This window comes from Hyaena hyaena, unplaced genomic scaffold (assembly GCF_003009895.1).
Source record: "Hyaena hyaena isolate Hyena2069 unplaced genomic scaffold, ASM300989v1 scaffold_266, whole genome shotgun sequence".
Lineage (NCBI taxonomy): Eukaryota > Metazoa > Chordata > Mammalia > Carnivora > Hyaenidae > Hyaena > Hyaena hyaena.
In genome coordinates this window covers 1,846,658-1,871,049 of record NW_024080900.1, presented here as the reverse complement: position 1 = coordinate 1,871,049, position 24,392 = coordinate 1,846,658, and the positions used below count along the sequence as shown (strand labels likewise).

General features: G+C 43.1%; 1 protein-coding gene across 1 annotated transcript in view; it reads right to left on the bottom strand.

Moving 5' to 3' along the window:
- AGBL1 (ATP/GTP binding protein like 1) overlaps positions 1–24,392 on the bottom strand; it is a 492,407-nt gene that overhangs the window by 370,487 nt on the left and 97,528 nt on the right. The window contains exons 7-13 of the mRNA XM_039245764.1: positions 18,626–18,834; positions 10,317–10,482; positions 9,331–9,398; positions 3,609–3,725; positions 1,950–2,530; positions 385–468; positions 65–151 (exon numbers count right to left, since the gene is read on the bottom strand). Coding sequence (XP_039101695.1) covers positions 65–151; positions 385–468; positions 1,950–2,530; positions 3,609–3,725; positions 9,331–9,398; positions 10,317–10,482; positions 18,626–18,834 — 1,312 coding nt within the window. The remainder of the gene's footprint in view (positions 1–64; positions 152–384; positions 469–1,949; positions 2,531–3,608; positions 3,726–9,330; positions 9,399–10,316; positions 10,483–18,625; positions 18,835–24,392) is intronic.

Genomic DNA, 24,392 nt, shown 5'->3' with positions numbered 1-24,392 from the left:
GATGAGAGGCACAACCCGCTCTCGTAAGCTGCCAGCAGCTACCTTTGTGGGTTTCCTTACTTACTCACGCACTTGGATGGCTTTGCGAAGATTTCCTGACTCAAACTTGGAGTAGAACCGCAAGCATTCGGAAGCAGTGTCTTGCAAGGGCCTGCGATGAAATAGGAAACATGTGAACACATGTGTTACTGCTATTCTTGAGCACAGTCTGACATTTCTTAGAGATAAGCTTTTTCTTACGGATCTTCAACATAAATTTTCATCATGTTTTCAGTAGAAGGGATGGATTACTAATGTAAAACACTCTTCTTCTCATGTCATCAAGAGGATATTCCATACACCACCCCCACCCTCCACATTCCACTGACGCTCAAGACCACCTACCAAGGCTCATCTAAACTGAAGACGACTTTATTTATAATATCAGTTGGCTGGATGAGTCTCCGGACATCCTCAAATATCTTGATCCTGGAAGGGAAAATTGGAAACATTTTAAGGGCTGGTTGGCCCTCACTCCTTACTCCATTCATCCTGCAGTCATCTGGGAAGGGCCTTGGGAGTCATCAGAGAATTATGAAAGAAAAATTTAATAATGCCTTCAACCTGGGGCTGAAAGAGTGGAAAAAGCACGGCCTGTCCTTCCTTTTCTTCTTTATCAAAAAAATTAAACTACATTGAGCAGCAAGAATGCAAGAAGCAGATTTTAGTTGGAAGATTCTGGACTTGAAGAATTTCTTCAAAGGCATTGGGACTAATGGACTCTGAAGGCTTCTTATTGTATCAGAGGGTCCTTTGTAATGAGACAACTTTGAGGAAGACGTTGGATTGTTGACTGTTAGCATCCTCAAGGCCTGGGAGGCTTCAGTAAGGCATTGAATTCTTGAGTCATTTCTATTCCTTGGGTTCTGTCAGCTCTAGAAAACTAAGGTCAATTTTCTGAGAAACACCCATATTCAGGAGGGTTAAGTAAGAGGACAGAAGGAAGCCCAAAGGAACTTTCAGATTCCCTCCTTGAATTTCCAATCCAGGCATTTTTGGGGTGAAGTGGGAAGGAGAGGGGAGTTAGACATGAGGCCTGGACTCAAGGGGAAGATGTTCTGTCAAAGGGGGAGATGTGTCTCTCAGGAACTTGACCATGGCAGATAACATGCAGGGGAGGGGGGGGAGGGTGAAGTCAGTGACGTCAGCAGGAATCCAAGTGGGAGCAGCTCTGGGGATCCACCATCAATTTGGTGATGAAGTGGAAAACAAATTAATGGAAATTTCTGATATGCACTCTCAGCTCCACTGACTTAGTGCATGCATAATCAGTGTTGTTGGGTTGTTTTTTTCCCAGGAAAAATAATTTTTTCTTGGTTTCCATTTTCCATTCTAATCTCACTCTGCTTATCCAAAGGCAAAGCTTCCTTTCCATCATTCTGGGAATAACCCATCACCCAAAGTTTCTTCCCTGGAGAATGCAGTTCTTCCTTACAATCCTCAGGGATACAGAACTATTCTAAGCCAAGTCAGGTTTTTAAGGGTTGGGACTGTGAGATGGGGTATGCCACCTCCACACCAATATGCAGTGAATTTCAAAAAAGAGATCCCAAGTAATCCACACTTGTTTTTTCTGAGAACCTTCCTTTGAGGAATGACCCCAGTATGTGAAGAAACTGGGTTATCTTCCCCCATCATGGCTGCAGTGGTTATGGGGCAAGGGGTTGCACTGGAATCATTGAAGGAATTCTTTGTCTGGCAATACATGCCTGCCACTACCCCATGGTTACTTCTGAAATCTCCAGGAAGAAGGCAAGCTTCTATGTTTGGCAAGGGCTTCCCAAAGGATTTTAACATGCTCCTGACTGTCACTTTCCTACAGACAGCCAAACTATCTATACAAGCCACTCTGACTATAAAAATATTAAAGAAGAGAAAAAATATAGCTTCCAAATCAGCAGAGCCATCACCTTTGGACTCCACGTTTGCGTTCCAACATCGACTGGGCATAGGGAGGTGGATGGTGTCCCCAGAGGTCAGGAAATGCCATCATCTTGAAGTCCGCCACAGATCTGGTTCTTCTCGCTTTGGCCATATAGAGACAGGGGTCATGGAAGGGGATATGCTTGGGATGTGTCTGCAGAAGCTTATCTATTGCTTCAGCAGTTTCTCTAGGCTGAGGGGAATTGGAAAAAGAGGCACTAATCATTGGGAAGGAAATAACATCTATGTCCCAAGCATCCTGTTTAAGGGAAGCTTGAATGTAAGGAATTTCTTTTCCAGAAGAATCTACCCCAACACCATTGGATTGCATGTTTGGGTATGGGCTCATCCCAGGTCCTTTTTTAGAGACTGGTTGCATGGTGGACCTCCCCACCTTCACCATGCTCAGAAGGGAAGTCTGGACCATGTCTTCTCTTCCTTGCTTCCCAGAGCTTTGGCCCTTATTCAAACCATGTTGCTGTGGGGAGGTGACAGTTGGAATGTGGTGATGATTGGCATACTGAGTCTCTTCGAAGTTCAAGTCATCTCCAGATTGAGACTCAAGTTCCTGCAGGTTTAAAATGGAAAAGAGTATGTCAGTGTTACCTTGCTGATGGAAAATACCATATGACACCAATCCTCATTCTCTGGGCACAGAGTTAAGTGTAAATCTTGTTGTGTTGTTGTTGTGTTAGCATAAATCTCATGAATTGGGAAGCTTTTTCCAAGGTCAGACAAGAAAAGGCTAAGCTTCCAGAGTCAAATAAATGGTAGAAACATAGAAACTCATGTTTGGAAGGAGTATTGGGCAGGTCTAGTACAATTCTGTACATCACACAAATGCCTTCTGGAACATCCCCAAAAAGTCACAGCCTGGTTAAACAAACTCATTAACAAGGTTTTTGCTACACCCCAAGACCATGCCTTTCATTTGGGGATCATTTTGATTGTTTCTTTTCAAAAAAGTCTTCCTTATACTTAACTGAAATTTCCTTCCCTGAAATTTTTACCCACTGATCCCCTTCAGCTTTCCGAAGTAAAATAGAATATATAGACTCCCTTCTACATGTGATTTAGCTAGTACCCTTCGATGTGGGCAAATTCATGATATATCAAGGGTCATAAGAAAATAACAGAGATACAAAAGCAGGTCTAAAATCCTGACGACAGCAGTAGGAGGAGGAGCAGCAACTAGCCACTCTGTCATCAGGTGTGAGGTTCTCAATTTCTTTCTACTAACAAAAAACACTGGAATCAGACTAGCCACCCTTGGAAAGCCATCCAGTACAACTTGCCCACTTTTTAGGGGAAGGACTAAATCATCAAGAATTTTCACTTGTGTTTTTAGACCGCAAGGGCACGTCACTATGCCCCTCCCCAACCCCGCCTCGGATAATAGGCAGCGACACGTACCTTCATGCTACTTTCATCCTAGGGTCCAGGTATCAGGAGACTTGCATGCATCCAGCCCAGCCACATTTTTCACATTTTGCCTGGCTTTCTGCTTCTCGCTCAGAAAGACCCCAGAAGCAGGTTGCTAATAATGAGCAATGCGTTCCATCTGGAGACCTCCTGCTTGGCCTCCCAGGTTGTGTAAGGAAGCCCTCATGCATCACCACAGAGCAGAACCACAGCATATGTCCTACCTCGAAGCTGCAGGAGAGCTCGAGACACATTGCCTTGTACTGCATCAGTTCCTCCTCGGGTCGGTCAAGACCAGGTTTGGAAGTCAGCTTGTTCACATCTGTTTCCAAATCATCATCCTACAATGGAATATCCAAAAAATATATATGACAGTCATGACAGCCACCCTGAGAAGCATCAAGACAAGCTATGCATGTGATCTTTCAGAATCTTGGGACATGGCTTCTTTGCCTCCAAATTATAGCACTAGCCTATGAGAAGGAGAATTTAAGATGGTGGTTATGTTTTTTTCAATGAAAAGAAAGAAGGTATACAATTTTTTTAGCATCCATCTCAGGATTTATCACTCCTTACCATGAATAACTAACTTATATAAAATGAGGTGAACTCTGTAAACACTAAAGCACGATGTAAAAGAATTTTGTATCTCGCCACCACCATCAACATAATTGTATCACTGTACCCATTCTTCCACCATCTTTGTCATTCAAAACCGTTTAATGAGCACCTACTATGAGCAGGTACCACTGTAGGTACTGAAGAGTTAGTGATAATAGGACAGATAAGAGTCGATGTTCCCATGGAATCCACCCTCTAGTGAGAGAAGGAAGACAGCAAATAAATGAAGAAGGTAATTTCCAGGGGTGGTAAATGCCATGGAAAGGGGATTGTGGGAAGCAGTTTAGACTGGGTGCTCTGAGACTGCCTCACTGAGGAGGTGACATTTTAGCTAGACCAGCTGACTGTACAATGCCAAGGTGAAGAAATTACCAGCAGAAGGAACAGCTGACATTGCCTTCAGAAAGAAGATGGCTGGAGCACAGACAATAGGAGGAAGATCACAGGACTCAACATTGGAGAGAGAGGCATTGGCAGAGCCTTCCAGACCCGGAAAGGGGTTTGTGACTTTCTGCTGCACTTTACCCTGTTGTACATTTATGTCTACCCCATCACCACCAGTCTTTCCTTCCCTGGGCTGAATAATCCTAGACTCTTCATTTTTATTTCTAGATCATCATTTCATAATAGTTTAATGGTAATGATGATTCTCCTCCCAATTCTTCTGTATTTTCCAAAGGCTCTAAAGTTTTACAGAGAAAGAACATGAGGAATCAACCAGTCTAGTCTCCTCATCTTTCCATGTCTCTCCTGGACCAAGTTTCCCTAATAAGATAGAGGCAAAAACCTACCCTGTGTATTAAGAGAGTATTTGGTTAGTTAAGGGAAAAAACTGGCAGCTCTGAAGGCCTGGGTTAGTCTTCTTAAAATTAAATAAATATAGACAATAAATGTTTATACTACTGATCCAAAGTTAGTGGGGGGAGAAAACACAATATTCTGTCCATCTTCTGGAATTTTCCTCCATGGTGCTGGGAGAACTGGACAGCAACATGCAGTAGAATGAAACTAGATCACTTTCTCACACCATACACAAATATAAACTCAAAATGGATAAAGGACCTGAATGTGAGACAGGAAATCATCAGAACCCTAGAGGAGAAAGCAGGAAACAACCTCCTTGACCTCCACTGCAGCAATTTCTTACTTGACACATCCCCAAAGGCAAGGGAATCAAGAGCAAAAATGAACTATTGGAACCTCATCAAGATTAAAAGCTTCTGCACGGCAAAGGAAACAATCCATAAAACTAATAGGCAACCAACGGAATGGGAAAAGATAGTTGCAAATGACATATCAGATAAAGGGCTAGTATCCAAAATCTATAAGGAACTCACCAAACTCCACACCCAAAAAACAAACAATCCAGTGAAGAAATGGGCAAAAGATATGAACAGACATTTTTCCAAAAAGGACATCCAGATGGCCAACAGACACATGAAACGATGCTCAGCATACATCCTCGTCAGGGAAATACAAATCAAAACCACACTGAGATACCACCTCATACCAGTCAGAGTGGCTAAAATGAGCAAATCAGAGGACTCTAGATGCTGCTGAGGATGTGGAGAAACGAGCACCCTCCTACACTGTTGGTGGGAATGTAAGCTGGTGCAGGCCCTCTGGAAAACAGTGTGGAGATTCCTCAAAAAATTAACAATAGAACTCCCCTATGACCCAGCAATAGCACTGCTAGGAACTTACCCAAAGGATACAGGAGTGCTGATGCATAGGGGCACATGGACCCCAATGTTCGTAGCAGCACTCTCAACAATAGCCAAAACATGGCAAGAGCCTAAGTGTCCATCAACTGACAAATGGATCAAGAAGATGTGGTTCATCTATACAATGGAATACTACATGGCAATGAGAAAGAATGAAATCTGACCATGTGTAGCAACATGGATGGAAGTTGAGGGTGTTATGCTGAGCAAAATAAGTCAGGCAGACAAGGACAGATACCATATGTTTGCACGTATAGGAGGATTAGGAAGAACTTAACAGAGGAACATGGGCGAGAAGAAGGGGAAAAATAGTGGGGGAGAGGGAGGGAGGCAAACCATGAGGGACTCTTGAATGCTGAGAACAAACTGAGGGCAGATGGGGTGGGGGGAAGGAAGGGGGGTAATGGACATGGAGGAGGGCACTTGTGGGGATGAGCACTGGGTGTTATATGGAAACCAACACGACAATAAACTATTAAAAAAAAAAGTCAGAGACCCAACCAACTGAGCCACCCAGGCATCCCAAGTCACAACCATTTTTTAATGTATTTTCTATGGTTAGTTTCTCAGTATAACAGCAAAGTGGAGGCGCTGTGGTCCCCAAAGATTTGTATCCCAGTCTAAATCTCCAGCCATTCAGGTGGGTTCTCCTCTCTTTTATATTTGTTATAAATACAATTTATACTGATTCAGGGATGGGCCTGCTTCTGTGTCTTCACAGCAACCCAAACAGTCTTCATCATTTAGAATTCTGGTACCCATCTAATCCAGATAATGCTTTCTGGCCCTTCTTCCTCAGATTGAACCTTTCAGATATTATTGACTTTCTCCAGCCTTACACTTGAGTTCACCACCGTTTCAAAGATGGTGATTTGAACTCTGGTAAGGACGATCTCCAAGTTCACTAGACTATGTACTCTTTGAAGATAAAAATCAATGTCTTATTTGCTTTTGTATCATAATATCATCCCTAGGAACCTAGCCTGCTGCCTCACACATGGATAATATCCAAGAAAAAAAAAAAAACTAAAAAGGAAGGAAAGACAGAGCAAAGGAGAGGAGAGCTTGAATTCAGTCTGTTTATCCTCCTCTTCTTCAGTGTTTGTCCAAATCTAACAGTTGTGTTTGTGAAGGAAAAAAAAAAAAACATGGCCATCATCTGATCTGTACCTGTTTCTCTTTCTTATGCTGACTTTGAAAGTTTTCAAAGAACAGCACCCAACTTTCCATTCTCAAGACCCTTTAAGATAAAAGTTCCTTTTAATCATTCTTTCTAAATAGCTGGTCCCAATTTAATTTGATGAAAAGGCCATCAGTTAAAGGTCTGGGTTGGATCTATGACCAGAAACAAACACTCCTGGCTTCTTGCCCGCGTTTCTTGCAGCAAAAGCTCCTCGGTTCATCAGGGAAAATTAGTTTGCTGGAGCACTAGTTACTTTGCTCTTGTGACACCCCAGAATCAAACCCTGATTCTGAGGTGCCCTGTTTCTCTACAACTCATGCTCGCACACTGACTTCTCATCTTCTCCTTGGCTCGCAGGCTTTTGATAAATAGATTCCAGGCCCTCACCCATTTGTCTTGTGCTTCTTTTCCAGATAGATGTATTTATTTGTTTTGGTTTCATTCCACCCAACCCACTATCACCTGCAGCGTGGGGAGGAAAGAGGAGACTATCTGAATGCTCTCTATCACATGCTGTATGAAGTTAGGCTCTGACATGCAGCTGGTCTTCCACATCAGATACAAGAGACGATTGACACTCTGCATCAGACATTCAGTCATCAAAGGGCAAGTAAGAGGGTAGGGGAAAGTGGCATTGATGAATGATCGCCGCAGCACAGAATTATTCAAATAATACAGTGAGCACTCAATAGGCCAGTACTGCCAAGCCACAGCAAAGATCCAATTTACTACTGGTGACTTCAGAAATGATTCCATTTATCAACAAAACCCTGAGAACACTGGAAGGTCAATAGCAGTCTTAACTGAGAGACTGAGAGGGCAGAGAGATAGTCCCTCTGAGTGGGCTGCTACCATCTTATGATAGAGAACTCAAAAAGTCTCTTTGTCTCTAGATAGTTAGGTAAGAGGATAATGAAGAAAAAAGAAAGGGAGAGAAGGGAAAAGGGAGATGGATGGATGGATGCATGGATGGATGGATGGTAGATAGGTAAATAAATAGATTTTTAAAATTCAGGTTTCATCTCCACAAACATTATAAAAAGTAGCATTTATGTCTCAGTCTTATTTTACAGATGACAAAATTAAGGAACTATAATTTGAAGGGACTTGTCCAAGTCTGTGTCTGCCAAAAGAAATGGAAGCAGAATTAGAACTCATAGATAAGTTATCATTATTCTAGAGCAGCGATATTGTGCCCCAAAGGACACTTGGCAATTCATAGAGACATGTTTGGTTCATGACTTGAGGAGGAGGGGGAAATGAAGGGGTAGGTCCTACTGGCATCTAGTGGGTAGAAGCCGGGGACACTACCAAACCTCCTATGATGTATAAGATAATCTCCCACAACAAAGAATTATCCAGTCAAAATGACAATAGTGCTAAGGGGTAAACACCCTTTTCTATAAATGCAGTCAATAGACTATGTCCCTTTGCCTGTTTCTTGTCAATAATTTTTTGGAACATAGCCATGTCCTACCATATGCATATTGTCTATAGTTGCTTTTGTGCTATAATAGCGAAGTTGAGTAGTGGTGATAGAGACTGTATGTCCACAAACCCTAAATCAATTACAGCCTCATCTTTCACAGAAAGTTTGCTAACCTCTGCTATATATCACGGGTCTTTATGGGATAGAGACGAAAGGGCACCACTCCCCTGTTAGCCAGAGCGTACATCATGAAACTCAAATGAACACTTCACATAGACTCCGAGGTCAATCGAAGTATAGAAGGCAGTGGTCTGAGTGAGTGAGTACATAAGAAGAGTGACTTGTGGCAATAGATGAAATCTACCAGAAAAGGTTTCCTAGGAAAATATTCCATGGTCTCTTTGCCCGAATGTCACTGACACACATTACATATAGCAACCTGAAGCACTAAGGGTCTATCTAAATCTCATCCTGATGGAATATTACTGCCTTGTTAATGGACAGCCACTGACTTTACAGTGAGACGTTGTATGTGACCCCACAGGATGAAAATCAACAAGTGTAGCTGTCATTTATTGAGCAATCACTGTAGGCCAGGTACTGGAGTGGAAGTACAGAAGTGTGTCCTTAAAATTTACACTGGTCTTGGGGCACCTGTGTGGATCAGTCAGTTAAGCGTCTGACTCTTGGTTTGGCTCAGGTCATGATCTCATGGTTTCATGGTTTCAAGCACCATATCAGGCTCTGTGCTGATGGTGCAGAGCCTGCTTGAGATTCTCTTTCTCTCTCTCTCTCCCCCTCCCTCTCTCTCTCTCCCTCTCTCTCTCTCGCCTCCCCCGCACCCCCCACTCACATTGTCTATCTTTCTCAAAATAAATAAATACACTTAAAAAAATTTACACTGGTCTCAGCTAGTCATAGAGAGGTGATATCTCTCTCTGGAAGATGTGAACGTAAAGATCACTAGAAGGGAGGGCTGATATACCTACTTGCTCCTTCACCTCTTCACAATCTGAATCTTTATCCACTTCTTCATCGGCATCATCTTCAAAATCCTCTGGGTTGAGAAAAAGAGGTCAAAAGGATGAGGCTTCCCCTATGCCTTGGATATGGATTCCTTCCACACAGTGGCTAGTATTCCTTTTTCTCATAAACAAGGGGCTCGTTATGAAGCACACAATATCCCAACACACTCTAATACTTATTAGTAACACACAAACGCATGGAGCACTATAGTATGAAGTCTAAATCACCCTACATTGAATGCAAAATGAGTGGAGAATACAATGACACCCAAATACCATTATGGCTCCCACCCCGCCCCGCCACACACACAGTTTACAAGAAGTTATGCAAACAGCATTGCCAATGTTTACAGATCACATATTGGCAAAATTCGCTGTAACTGAGCACCTTGACTGGCTCCCTAATTTTGACAAGAAGGTACTTATTTACAATAAAAGGCTACAGACAGCACCTAGTGCCGTTGTGGCAAGATGATGCCTATGGAAAATCTGTTCCATGAAAGGAGGTCAGTGACAGTGAAATCTTCACAGAGATTGAATAATCACATGTTAAGACATTTAATAGGGCTATTTTGTAAATAGCACAAGTTTTATTTAAAGTTCATCCTTAAGGCAAATGCATTCTAGAACCAGTCAGTACAGTTGAGAGACTCAATCATGCAACTGTGAATATGTTTTTTTTTTTTTTAATTAGCAGAGATGACTGTACAGGCACTAGGTAGCCACCAGGAAAAGTGGCAACAGTTAATAATTAGGAACAAAATAAGTGACCTTAGTATTTGTTCATTCTGTATACGAAAAGCTTGCTTTTTTGTACATTTCTCTAATTAGATTATGGACATTTATGGTTGGGTTCTAAAAGAACTGATTCTACTTTCATCCACATCCCTCTGAAATATTGCCAACATGCCAAATGCATCAGAAAGCTCATGATTACTCACTGACTTTACCTTCAGTTAGAACACACAGAGATTCGGAAGGGATGCTCCCAGGGACTGGGAAGGTGTAGGCACTGCTGGCAGTGACCAAGGGAAGTGGGCTCTTTGGGTAGCACTGCCTCAGGATCTGAAGCACGACGGAGATGACAGGTTCCAAACTTTGGTCATCCAGGCAGTTCTGAAAGAAGAAGAGACTGTCTCAGACGCTGACACCTCATAGTGGGTTCCCTTATCATGTCCATACTTCAGGGGGTGAATTACACATGGCCCTGATGGACAGCAAACATCATGACTGTAGAATGTCTGACTTGAACATTTAAATGTAGAATTTTGTCTAATGTAGAATTGGCTTTGGTCTGGGGTATAATCTGCATTTTTATTTCTTTTTCACAGCTCATATGTTACTGGTAGGAATTTAGTCTGAAAATAGACTTAAAAAGTCTTTCAAGGGATGCTGTGTCTAAGGGAAGCATTGTCCAGCATAGCCAGGGGAAGAGGAGGTAAGCATCTTCTCAACCATCCAAGTGTCATTGTGAATTATTGGCGACATTAGTGAATGAGTAGCCAAACTGATGGAAGTCTTACTTTTCTCCTTCAGTTTTTATCTGAATAGAAAACTATAGAGGAAAAGCTGAAATATGAAATCAGGGGGGAAAAGGCAAAGTGAATCCCAAGTACCTAAATGAAATACCATGCCCCTTCTCAGAGCCCACAGTGTTGATCCCTCTTGGTATCTACCCAAAGCAAAGGAAAATTAGGTTTGCAGATGGAACATTTTGATACTGATGGAACATGACAAGACCCTTCTTTTCAGACACTTTGAAGAAATGCAAAAACAAGTTTACTAAATTGAGAGAGTGCGTTGGGAGTAGTTCGGGAACTCTTTGGCAAAAACATGCCATTTTCTTCAGGCTCTTGGTAAATGCTTTGTCTGTTGACTTAGTACGGAAAGTTGACAAGTGTGAGCCTCCAATTTGATTTTCCTAAGGGCTTCCAAGTATGCTCTTTGGCCAATAAGTCATAGCAGTAGATATGGAGGAGGCTAAGCACCTGCCACAGGGCTGGGTGACTATCTGTGATGATGCCATGCTGTGGTATCTCCAGGCCCACCTTACAGGTAGCTCCACATATGTTTTTATGCTACAAGTTCAAACTGTCCAAATGATTCCCAAATATAAAAATGTAAGCCAACTTTCAAACCAAGAATGTTGTAACAGGATCAAGAATGCTATTTCCCCTTCTATGTGCTCGATGGTACCCATCAGTTGTCCTGAAAACACTCTCCATGGGAAATAAAGTGCTTGAGGCCATTTCATCCCTGGCATTGGCCAAAGGGCTTGGTGAAAAGTATTAGTATTGGAAAAAGAGAGAACTGAACATGGAAGAGGAAGAGAGGGGAGGTAGAAGACGCACCATGGATGATGTTCTGATCTTTGTTTTTAGTAGGTGCAGAGCCAAGGACAAGCCAAGGAACTCAGTCAAAACCACCAGCATTTGGGAAAGTGGTTGTGTCTGTGATTGTCGTTGGTATTGGTATTGATGAACGTGATAACATGTTTTACTCTGCGGGAGATGGTGTAGGTGAAAAGTGAGAGAAAGAATGGAGGCAGGTTCACCTGTCCTGATAGGGTGGGCAGTGAATTTGAGAAATAGAGGAGATTAAAATGGACAGAAACAAGGCATTGGGGTTATAGTGAATCACTACCTAAACTGGGCTGACAGTAAGTGCTGTAGTCGACACAGTCTGCAGGAAAACATTTATGAATTCTAAAATGACTCTGAGTTCCAAAGTAACAGAAATGCCTAGATCCATCTGTCAACGTTTCCCTAGTGTTAATGCAAGGGTACTGTGTCAGGGCCAGGACTAAGGGGGGGGGGGGGAGGGAGGCACCCAGGATGCAAAATGTAAGGGGGCACTCACTCAGGCTCCCGCAACTGCAGGGAACTTAAGCTGTGTATCAAATATGACAAGAGCCCAAGAAATAGGATCTCTGGAAACAAATGTCTCAGAATTGGGGCAAAGGTGAAGAGTTTTGGCTCACTTTTCCCATCACTTCCAATAATACACCTGCTACCTGGAAAAGATGATGAAATAGGACAGTGCCTTACATATTCAATTCATAGTTAACATCTCTGAATTAGCTCTGGAATAATAAATACACTGCTTCTGGCTAAAATTAACAACTCAGGAAACAACAGATGCTGGCAGGGTTGTGGGGAAACGGGAACCCTCTTGCACTGCTGGTGGGAATGCAAACTGGTGCAGCCGCTCCGGAAAACAGTGTGGAGGTTCCTCAAAATAAATAAATAAATAAATAAAAATAGAACTACACTACGATCCCAGTAATAGCACTACTAGGAATTTATCCAAAGGAGACAGAAGTGCTGATTCATAGGGGCACCCCAATGTGCATATCAGTGCTTTCAACAATAGCCAAATTATGGAAAGAGCCTAAATGTCCATCAACTAATGAATGGGCAAAGAAGACGTGGTTTATATATTCAATGGAATACTACTTGGCAATGAGAAAAAATGAAATCATGCCATTTGCAGCAACATTGATGGAACTGGAAGGTATTATGCTGAGTGAAATAAGTCAGTCAGAGAAAGATAGATATCATATGTTTTCACTTGTATGTGGAATTTGAGAAACTTAACAGAAGACCATAGGGGAAGGGAAGGGAAAAAATAGTTACAAATAAAGAGGGAGGGAGGCAAACCGTAAGAGACTCTTAAATACAGAGAACAAACTGAGGGTTGATACAGGGGGTGGGGGAGAGGGGAAAGGGGTGATGGACATTGAGGATGGCACTTATTGGGATGAGCACTGGGTGTTGCATGTAAGCGATGAATCACGAGAATCTACCCCTCAAACCAAGAGCACACTGTACATACTGTATGTTAGCCAATTTGACAATAAATTACATTAAAAGTACATATGTACTTACATAATACACTGCTTCTATGATACACAGGCAAGAGAGAGATTCTCCTCATCCACAGTTTTGCTTTCCCCAAATTTCAGTTACCCACAGTCAACCATAGCATGAAAGCAGACGATCCTTCTTCCATGGCATCATTAAAGGCCAATAGCTTAATGCTACATCCCAATGCCTCCCTTCATCTCCTCACATGGGCATTTTATCATCTCACATCATCACAAAAGAAGGGCAAGTGGAGCACAATAAGATATTTTGAAAGCGAGAGTTCACATTCACAAAAATTTTATAATAGTATATTGTTATAACCGCTCTATTTAATCATTGTTGTTAATCTCTTGCTGTGCCTAATTTATAAATTAAACTTTATCATAGGTATGAATGTACAGGAAAAAACATAGTGAATGCGTGTTCAGTGCTATCCATGGTTTCAGGCATCCTGTGGGGGTCTTGGAATGTACCCCCCTGAGTCAGGGAGGACTACTGTGTAGCACACAGCTCAGATCCTGGAGCAAAAGCACCTGAATTCAAATCTTGGGCTGATGATCACTGACTGCATCACCCCGGCAACTTACTACACCTCTCTGTGCTACAGCTTCATCTATGAAGCAGAGGTAAAAACAGAACCACTCTTATAAGGATGTGTGTGAATTTGAGTTAAAATAGGCAAAGGGCCTGCCCAATACTAAGCACTCAGTAAGTGCTAGCTCTCAGGATGTTAGCAGGCATCATTACGCTCTTAAAATCTCAAGAATCTGAAAGAAGATTTCAGCGCGGAGCCCTAGAGATAACCCTGACAATAAGAAAATGAGACACTTTAGTGAAAAAGCCCAGGAGTCCTGGGTCTAATTTCCAGCTCTCCTTCTACCAGCCAAAGCCATCAGCATCCCTGCCCAAGTCCCCACCATCTAACCCCTGCCTTGCCCTCCCACCGCTCCCTCCTTCCTCCTGTGCCCTCAGATACTCTCCTGTCCAAACAGCAGCCAGAATGGTCCTTTTAGATCATAAATCAGTTTAATGGGTCCAGAGTTTCAGTTTTGCAAAATGAAAAGAGTTCTAGATATTGGTTATACAACAGTGTGGATGCACTTAACAGTACTGAACTATATACACTTTAAAATGCCCAGCGTGGTCCACTTTATGTCGAACCGATTTTATAATTAAAATTTTGTAAAAAGCATACATTATATCAGGCCATGACCCTACTTCAAACCTGATGGAAATAAAATCTGAATTTCTTTTCATGGTCTAGATAGAAAGTTCTTCCCTCTTCTTTTCTCCTCTTTCTCCTCCTCCTCTCCCTCCCTCTTCCGCCTCCTTCTTATCTTTCTTGTCTTTTGCAATCATTGGCATACCAGCATCATTATCAGAAACATCATTCTAATTTGCAAGTAAGCACTGAAATGGTATCACTAGATCCAAGGCTCTGTCGTTGGCCATCCAGTGACCCCAGCACCTTTTCTGGCAGAAGGGGAGAAGACTGATGGGCAGCTCAGACCAGCACAGCTCTGATGGTGTCTGTGCTCATGGCACCCAGCTGGGGTGCCATGAGTTCCATGGGCCTGGGAAGCCTGGCACACAGGCAAGTTCAGCCTCTGCTCACAGCCTGTGTACATTCCCAACAGAAACTGGAAGCTGGGAGGTTGGTGTGAACTTGTTTCCTGAATGGTTGAGGTTTTCACTGACCTCCTGAGAGACTACTTTTAAGGTCCTCCTTGCAGAAACAGACTCTTAACTACAGAGAACACACTGCTGGTACCTGAGGTGAGGAGGGTAGGGGGATGGGGGAACAGGTGATGGGGCTTAAGGAGCACACTTGTGATGAGCACCGGGTGATGTATGGAGGTGTTGAGTCACAATATTATACACTTGAAATGAATATTACACTCTCTGTTAACCAACTGGAATTTAAATACTTTTAAAAAAGATGAAAGGAAAAAAACTGAAATGAGGTCATTATGGTGGGCCCTAGTTCTATGTGACTGGTGTCCTTATAAAAAGGGACATTTGGACACAGACATGTACATAGGGAGAATGTCCTGTGAAGACAGAGGCAGAGATGAGGTGATGCTTCTACAGGCCAAGGGTCACCAGGACTGCTGTGACCAGCAAAATCTAGGAGAGAGCCTGGGGCAGGTTCCCCCTCTTGGCCCCCAAAGGAACCACACTGCCGCCATCTTGACTTTGGACTTCTGGCTTCAAGGGCTAGGAGAGAGTCAATCTCTGCTATTTGAGCCACTCAGCTTGTGGTGCTTTGTTATGGCAGCCCCAAGGGACTCCTGCAGGGAGGTCCTCACACCACTGATGGGTGTGACAATTCCCCAGAAAGACTCTAAGAGCTCACTAAAAGCTGTTGTAGTCAGTCATGATTTATAGGGATTCACATTACAGATGAAGATCAGCCAAAGAGAGAGGCCCACAGGGCAGAGGGCAGCTGTCTCAGTGTGCTCAGGCAGCTCCAGCAGGACACCACAGACCAAGGGGCTGATGAACAAACACACTTCTTCTTCACAGTTCTGGGAGCTGGAAGTCCAGGTTGAAGGCACCAGCAGGTTCCCTGTCTGGTGAGAACCTGCTTCCTGGTTCACAGATGGCCATATTCTCACTGTGTCCTCACATGGAGCAAGGACCAGGGGGCTCTCTGGGGCCCCTCTTTTAAGGGTGCTCATTCCGCTCATGGGGACTGCACCCTCATGACCTTATCCCCTCCCAAAGGCCCTGCCTTCCCAAACCATTACTTTGGGGAGTAGGGTTTCAGCATATGGATTTGGGGGCACACAGGCATTCGTCTATTGAACCAAGAGAAACACCAAACATGACATAGATAGATAGATAGATAGATAGATAGATAGATAGATAGATAATAGAAAGGAGATAGATGTATAGATGATAGGAGATAGATGATAGATAGATAGATAGATAGATAGATAGATAGATAGATAATAGATAGGAGATATATATCTAATAGATAGATAGCAGATAGATAGATGATTGATAGATAGATAGATAGATAGATAGATAGAAGATACATAGATAATAGGAGATAGATAGATACATACATACATAGATAATAGGGGATAGATAGATAGATAGATAGATAGATAGGAAATACAAAGAAACATAGATAATAGATAGGAGATAGATACATAGATACATAGATGGATAGATAGATAACAGATAGGAGATAGATAGATGATAGGAGATTAAGATAGATGAATAAATGTATATATTTTATATACATCCTGCTTCTAGTCTCACAGACCCTTTCATGCTTGTGCTTCCCTTTCTACTGTCCCCACCCTCTTCCTCTTGTAGACATGTAATTCAGGGATCACTGTCTTCTTCCTTTTTTGCCCTTTTAATTCTTCCTAACACGGAGCAGAGAAACAGCCAATAAGGCAGAGGGCAGAGGAAATGGCTGGAGGGAACTAGCTGGCATGAGGGAGCTGCTGGGCATCCGCGGTGAAGGGGGGTGTTTCACTAGAGATCTGGGGGACACAAGCGTACAAAGTATGGCAAGGCTGAGAAAAATTCAAAGAACTGCTTCATCCAGAGAAGCAGTGTTCGATGCAGCTATTTCACGACTGAGAGGCTCTGAAACCTGGAATGATGGTGAGAGCCCACAGGTGATAGCTGACGGAGAATTAGATATTGGTCTGCAGCCCCACATTATGTGACTGTTCAGAGTTGGGTGTGGGGGGGACAAGCTATTATTTTTTTAATAGGAAAAGTCTACAGATGTCGTTTTTGGAAATCAGTGCTGTCGTTGGCTGCTTCATTGCCTCAGATGTACTCAGGTAGAGAAAAAGTGGAGGGTGTCCAGAGGGAGCAGTGAGACGGAGAAAAGCGCTGGAGAGACAAGCCCACGGGGAGCCAGCAGGGAGCATGATGCCTGTGCAGTATGGCTGCTGTGGCCCCGGGAGACGGGGAGTGAGCAGACGATGCATATTTGGGAACCTTGCACATCCTCGATAGAGAGGGTGTACATAGCCTCATACTACGGTGCTGGAATCAGTCCTAATCAAATGCAATTAAGGAATTTGTTGTTTGGGTTGAAATCCGGGAAACCTTAAACCGCATATTCCACTGGGGTGTGGACAAGTAAGGGCCTTGCAGGTGCTCCTGCTGGCCCGGGATGCCTTTCCTCTTGAACTTGGCCTGACAGGCTTTTTCAATAATTCAGGTCTCAGTTTAGGTGTCACCTGCTCAGAGAAGAACTTGACGTCTCTCACAGAACATGTTCTCCCTCCACCTACGGGCGTCACCGTGGACACCCTGAATATTGATGTCGCAGAGCAGTATGAAATTCTCCTCCTCGTTGAATTCTTTGCTTCCTTAGTATCGGACTCTCCTGCTAGAATGTCTACCCTTGCTGTCATATTCACATCCAGATTCCACTGCTCAATTATCCCAATAACTGTTCACACTCACAAAGCAGCCAAGTCAAGGCAAGCACTCCATTAAACACAAGACATTTCCATCTTAATATATTTAGACTGTGCAATAACCTAGGCTTTGTTATTTCCATCATTTTGGAAAAGAAGAAACTTGAGACCCAGAAAGGTTGAGTGACGCCTCTGAGGTTCCACAGCTATAAGTTCCCCGGGCTGGGATGTGAACCCAGTACCAGCCTTATAGTGAACACTTTGAACCACTGCACCACACCGTGTGTAGCCAATAAATATAAATACATATTTTTAAAAATTTGTTTTACAAATAGTTTATTGTCAAATTAGTTTCCACATAACACTCAGTGCTCATCCCCACAAGTGCCCTCTTCTCTGCCCATCTCCCCTCCCCCCCACATCCATCAGTCCTCAGTTTTTGTCAGCATTCAAGAGTCTCTCATGGTTTGCCTCTCTCCCTTTCCCCCACCATTTCCGCCCTTCTTCTCCCCCTTGTTCCTCTGTCAAGTTCCTCCTAATCCTCCTATACGTGCAAACATATGATATTTGTCCTCTGCATCACACAGAAAAGACATATTTTTAAAATTTTTAACGCTTATTTAGTTTTGAGAGAGACAGAGCATGAGCTGGGGAGGGGCAGAGAGAGAGGGAGACACAGGATCTGAAGCAGGCTCTAGGCTCTGAGCTGTCAGCACAAAGCTCGATGTGGGGCTCAAAACCACGAACCATGAGATCATGACCTGAGTCAAAGTCAGTCACTTAGCCAACTGAGCCCCCCAGGTGTCCCGCCAATACACATGTACCGAATGAATCAAATAATCAGTGCATGAGTGAACAAATGCATGAGGCTTTGAATCCAGAACCTCTGCCCCTAGCAGGCAGCAAGAAACATATCGAGGTTTTCACCTCGAGCTCTGTTCATCAGGAACCATCCAGATATCATCCAACTGGAGACATAATCCCGGGGTTAATTACCTGCATGGTGCTGAAGAGGACCTCCATGCCCTGAGCTGCCAGGAAGGCCTCCCTGCCAGACCGGAGGTTGGCCACGTGCTTGAGGCAGAGCAGAAGTGCCTGGCGGATCGGCACATAGGTATTAGCTGTGTCATGGTGATGCCAGTCCTGATGCAGCCTGAGCAAGCTGGCAACGTAGCCTCTATTCACAGCCCGGCGGCTGTTAGACTCTGAAACCAATGGGAAAGGTGATGTCAATCACAGGCTCTCCTGGCCGTACCAGCCTGAGGATGTCCCAGTATCCCTCCCACAAGATTCTTATTATAAAGGGACTAATAATAACTTTCCACTGGAGAAAACTGGCAGATGTCACCTTCATTGAGTGATCAATATGGACATCACCATGTGTGTTGTGCTGAGAAAAACACAGCATCACATCTACAGTGTTTCTGCCCAAAATGCATAGCCTGAATTTAACCATGAATAAACCCAGCAAACCCAAAATGAGGGACATGCTGCCAGGGATCTGATCTATACTCTTCAAAAATGTCAAGGTCATGAAAGCCATTAAAAAAAGGAAGGAAAAGGAAGAGAGGAAGGAAAGAGAAATAAAGAAAGAGGAAGGAAAGAAGGAAGGAAGGAAGGAAGGAAGGAACTGGGCTAAGGTATTTATATGATATATAAGTATAATGTAGAATTATAATTTAGATCCTAGGCTAGAAAACAATTTTTTCCTTTTGCTACAAAAGGCATTAGTGAGGCAGTTGGTAAAATTTGAATAAGGTCTGTAAATTAACTAACAGCATTGTATCGATGTATATTAGATTTTGGTAAACTGTGCTTATGTAAAAGAAAATCCTGTGTTTGGGAAATTCACAATAGGGTATGTGAATGTCTGTAACTTATTCTTAAAAAGTTCAGAAAAAAATATAATAGGGGGGAGAATGAATGAGGGAAAGAGAAAGAGAGAGAGAGAGACATTTCCACCAGATTTCCATTCTTCTTTTCCTAAATCTCAGTGGACTTAGGGTATTGTCATTGGGTTGAGCAAATTACAAGATTTAGCCTGGGAAGAAGGCACTGAGTGAGACATGGTATCCAAAAGGCTATCGTGTGTAATAGTTGTATTGTGTTTTTCCTAAAGAGCATGGAAGCCAGTGTATGGATAATAAAGGTCTGGCTCAGTCCAAGAAAGGAATTCCTCATGGTCAAGACAAACAAGAGAATGGACTCTATGTGGTAGTGGACACAACTACTGGGCACTAACAATGTTTGGAGAGAGGTAGGAAGTCTACCCAGCAGGAGGGGGTATGGGGTTTTCTTACATCTGACGGAGAAACATAACAGAGTGCTTTCCTGGTTCCCGTCACGTCTTCAACACAATTTCTCTTTGTTGACTGAATGACCCTGGGGGAGGCTTCCCATGAAACACCTCCGATGGGATAAGTGCACAATGCTCTAATTTTCCCAAGATACACTAAATTCTGCTTGACGAAGCGCAGAGGGAAGAATAGTCCAAGACATCTCTCTCAACAGTTAACATATGCACCTCCTCGGGCTACTGGCTTGGTGGACAAATGTGTCACAGCCCAGATGTACTCAGCAGATGTCTGGTCATCTCTGCTCATGTGGACAAGGTGAACTGTGAGGCTATCACCGGCTGACTCTCAGCACAAATGCACAATCTTGTAGCCCTGCTCTAACTACCGCATTTCTCCACTACCCGAGCCGTTCACTCAGGCTTATGGGGTGACATAGGCTTCTGGCCGAGGGTGCATGAGCCAGCCCCTGAGCCATAATTGGAGAAGCAAATTTTCAGCTCAAAGTCAGATTTTGTCCCTAAGACCATGTAAGTACACATAAGTGCAAAAACAACACAGAAATTCAAGGCTTTATTCCAGAAGGGTTTTCTCATAATATTAAAAAAATTCTTTTTTGTTTTTTTCTGTGAGTTTGTCAAATTCTAAATTGTCAGGCTTCACTGAGCCCCACAGAGATTTTTTACCCATTTGTACAGTTGAGGTTGTTGGCTTTGTTGTTGTTTTCATTTCTACAACATTTCATTTAGCCATGACCCTGAACTGAGGGTGATGAGTTTTACTTGTCCAGTCATGTGCTGGTGGAAGGTTTAAATAGCCATCATTACCTCCTTTAATGAATGATTCTTTTGCATCAACCATATTTCTCTCCTAAGCTGGTCCCAGCCACAAAGCACCAGTGTTCTTTCCTGCCTGACAGAGGTCCCAGCCTATCCAGTATCTGATGTTTAAAAGAAAATTGAGGATTAAGTAGGAGGTATTAAAGTATCGCCTTCTGGAAAGGTGCCAGAATGGCAAACACGGTGAACAGGCCCTGTGGGCACAGAGAGGTTAAGGACGTTTGCCTTTTATCTATTTTAAGGGTATGAGACTAATAATGTGTTATCTTAATGACCTTCATCGCCTACTCTTTAGAGGGGTAGGGGGCAGGGATAATGGGAAAAAAATCTTTAATTGTCTCAGAAAGAAATCCCTTATCAAATCCTAATGATTTTATGCATGATTTCCTGTTAATCCTCAACAAGCTGCCATGTTTACTAACATCTAAAATGGCTACACCTCCCTCCCCACTGACCCCACCTCAGTTGATCTTTCTCTGAGAATGGCTTGCAGAGTTTTGCAAAAGTCAATATGCCTCGGAAACCCTCAGCAAACTGAGGAAGAGCAAATGTGGAGAAGACCTGGAGACTGAAATGAGGGTCACTGAGATCAGTGATGTGCAGGAGTTCTAGAAGATCTGAGAGGGAAACAGCGCTTCTCTGAGGACCAAAGAGCCATGAGAAAATGTTTTGAGTGAGTGCAGCGTTTGGGGCAGGAGAGGGCTCCAGGTTCCCTTGATCTCTTCAAAACAGGTCAGCTGCCCTTAAGTCTATTTATATAAAGGGCTTCCTCCTAAGATTTCCTCCGGAAAAAAATTCCTGCTCCTTAATTTTAAAAAAAAAAATTCCCAAGTAGATTGGTTTATCTTAAACTACTAGGAAGATGGGGGTAGGCTGGGCAGAGAGGAGATTGGAGTTTAACATCTCACTCCTCACTCCCACCCCATCTCAAAGGCACTCTCAGAGCCCTGTCTCCATCCTGTTTAACGCCTTCTCTAGCCAGTTTTCCTTTGGCAAATCCATGAACTCCACCTTGACCTTCCTTCTAATTCACCCTCTTCTATTCTACTCCTTCTGCCTCTCCAGATTATATCCTCCAGAGTGAGGTCTTTGTAGCTAATTATCTGTCTGAAATGTAACCTAGCAATTCTTATTTTTACCCCACGTATTTCTTCACTGAGGTTCAAATGGGGTTTTTCCCCCTGTGGCGCAGACCCCATCAATGCAGATTTTTACACTCAGGTAAAAAGAAAAAAAAAAATAACTGGAAGGGAGTATGCCAAGATATCACTAGTATTTATGGAGGAGGAAGAGACTGAGGATTCTATCTGCTTTAGATTTTTTACATTTGATTTAGGCTTTTCTGTAGTGCTCATTCCCCGTATACTCTACAATGCATTTCACTAATCAGGAGGGGTAAAAAATATTACCTTTTGACAGGAGGTCCATAGACTATTGGTCACACCATGTCATAAATGCCTGTGGGCAGGGTGAACTGCCCCTAGGTTACTATAGCAACCAACTCCCCATTTTTACTCTTACCCCATCCCCTTCAAAAGTGAATTACCTGCCTACTCCCTGAAGTCATTTGAGACCATGATCATCTCTATAAAGATATTTGCCTTTTAAAGAGGAAAAACTAGATGCCTTTGAGACTCAAAGATTGACTTTCTCATGGGGAATAGTGAGCCCCATGCCAGGCTGGCGGAGAAACGCTCTGTGACCCAGATTATTATACCTGCAAGCAGCCCACACCTCTGTCACTGCTCCTTGGCAAAACCAAAGAAAATTTTCATCTCTGCTCTTTATTTCCCATATCTGGGAATTTCATCAGCCCTTTTAGGGTCAAGTGATGACTTAAAGCAGAGGCGACGTAGAAACGTGCGGCAGAGCAATGAGTCGAAAAACGGAATAGCCACGGCTCTCAGATGAGACAGACACATTATTGCAGACCTCTAAACTCCTCTGTCCCTAAGTCATGCACCCTTCACAGCCTCAATGGGCCTGCTTTGCAGACAGAGCTTCCGGATGTCTGCTTTCTTTTGGAACTCCATGTACATGGCCAGGAGCTCCACCACTCTCCAGCTGTGTGGACTTGAACCTGTCAGTTCCCTGTGCAATCACTAAGTCTTTATCTGAATGACAAAACTCATAACATCCCTTCCTTGGGAACTGTTGAGAAAATTAAATGAGATAATACACACAAATTCAATAGCTCCATGCCTGACACATAATAAGCACTCAATACCTGTTGCCTATTATGACTGTCATTACCAACAGGATAAGCAAAATCTACTTATGGCTTCAACTTCCTCTCTATTATTACAGACAACAAAGTGCCAAATGCTTGGGATATGAACCTATTCTTTTCGACAGCTTTGTTCAAGAGCAGGAGCCCCAGGGTCACATAGCTGTTGATTTGAATGTCAGCTCTAGTGGTTACTAGCTCTGAGACCTCAGTTAAGTTGTTCAGCCTTTCTGAACTATATTTCCATCATCCGCAAATAAAAGCCAGATTTTAAAAAAAGATTAATTACAACATCAGGGTTACAAGCCTATTATAGGGAACGAATGGTTAGCATAGCACCCGGAACAAAGCATGTGCTCTATAAATGAGAATTGCCTTCTGCATAAGGATGACATCAAACTTCACATACCTTTTTCCAGTGATAATTCCCCAAGGGAAAGTTTCTAAATAAGTAAAATGTATAAGCAAGTTTCTTCGGTCTCCATGTAACATAGTTGAATTCTTGCCCCAAAATATCCACTGGTTTAATGTTGCTGCCCATCTGTCCTTAGAGATCCTGATACAGACACACTGAGGTCCACACCCAACTTTGTTCCAGGTGTCCTTACCAAAAAGTCCATAATGTAGACCTTCATTGTTCCCCCCTCTGGCAAAATTTACCTCAGTTGGGTCCCATTACACCAAAGCTTTTCATAGATGGCTGGCTAATGTTCTAAGATCCTCTTGACTGATAACAGCCCACTGTCGCCTTTGATAAGGCACATAGGAGTAAGAATAAATACAAAGACTCCAGGCTCCCATCATTCTTGAGAAAGAAATTATCTTCAGCCACACATTACCATCCCAGGAACTTCTTGCCCAGGGTGATTAAATAGCTTTAGACTTTGTTTTAGGCACTTCATGAAAACCCATTCAGATGAACTATTGACAATCCAGCTAGTCCTTTTCAGGATAGTGATCCCTTCTCAGAGCTGAAGACCACTGAACTGGACTTACCAAATGTCCATTTACTCTTTGAAGTCTGCTTCCAAACCCTCTCTGCACTGTGTCCCCGAATTCTGAGCAATTATATCACAAACACTGGGTGATCCCAGTCAGAACCCCACATTTAAAGACCCACTTGGGGGGAACCTGGGTGGCCCAGTCAATTAACCATCTGACTTCAGCTCAAGTCATGATCTCATGGTTCGCGAGTTCAAGCTCCGCATTGGGCTCTGGGCTGACAGCTCAGACAGAGCCTGAAACTGCTTTGGATTCTGTGTCTCCCTCTTTTGCTGGCCCTCAGCCACTCACACTCTCTGTCTCTGTCTCTCTCTGAAAAAATAAAACATTAAAAATATTTTAAAGAAAGACCCACTTTGCACATAGTACTCTCATTCTGTAATAACCGCTGAGAACTCCCC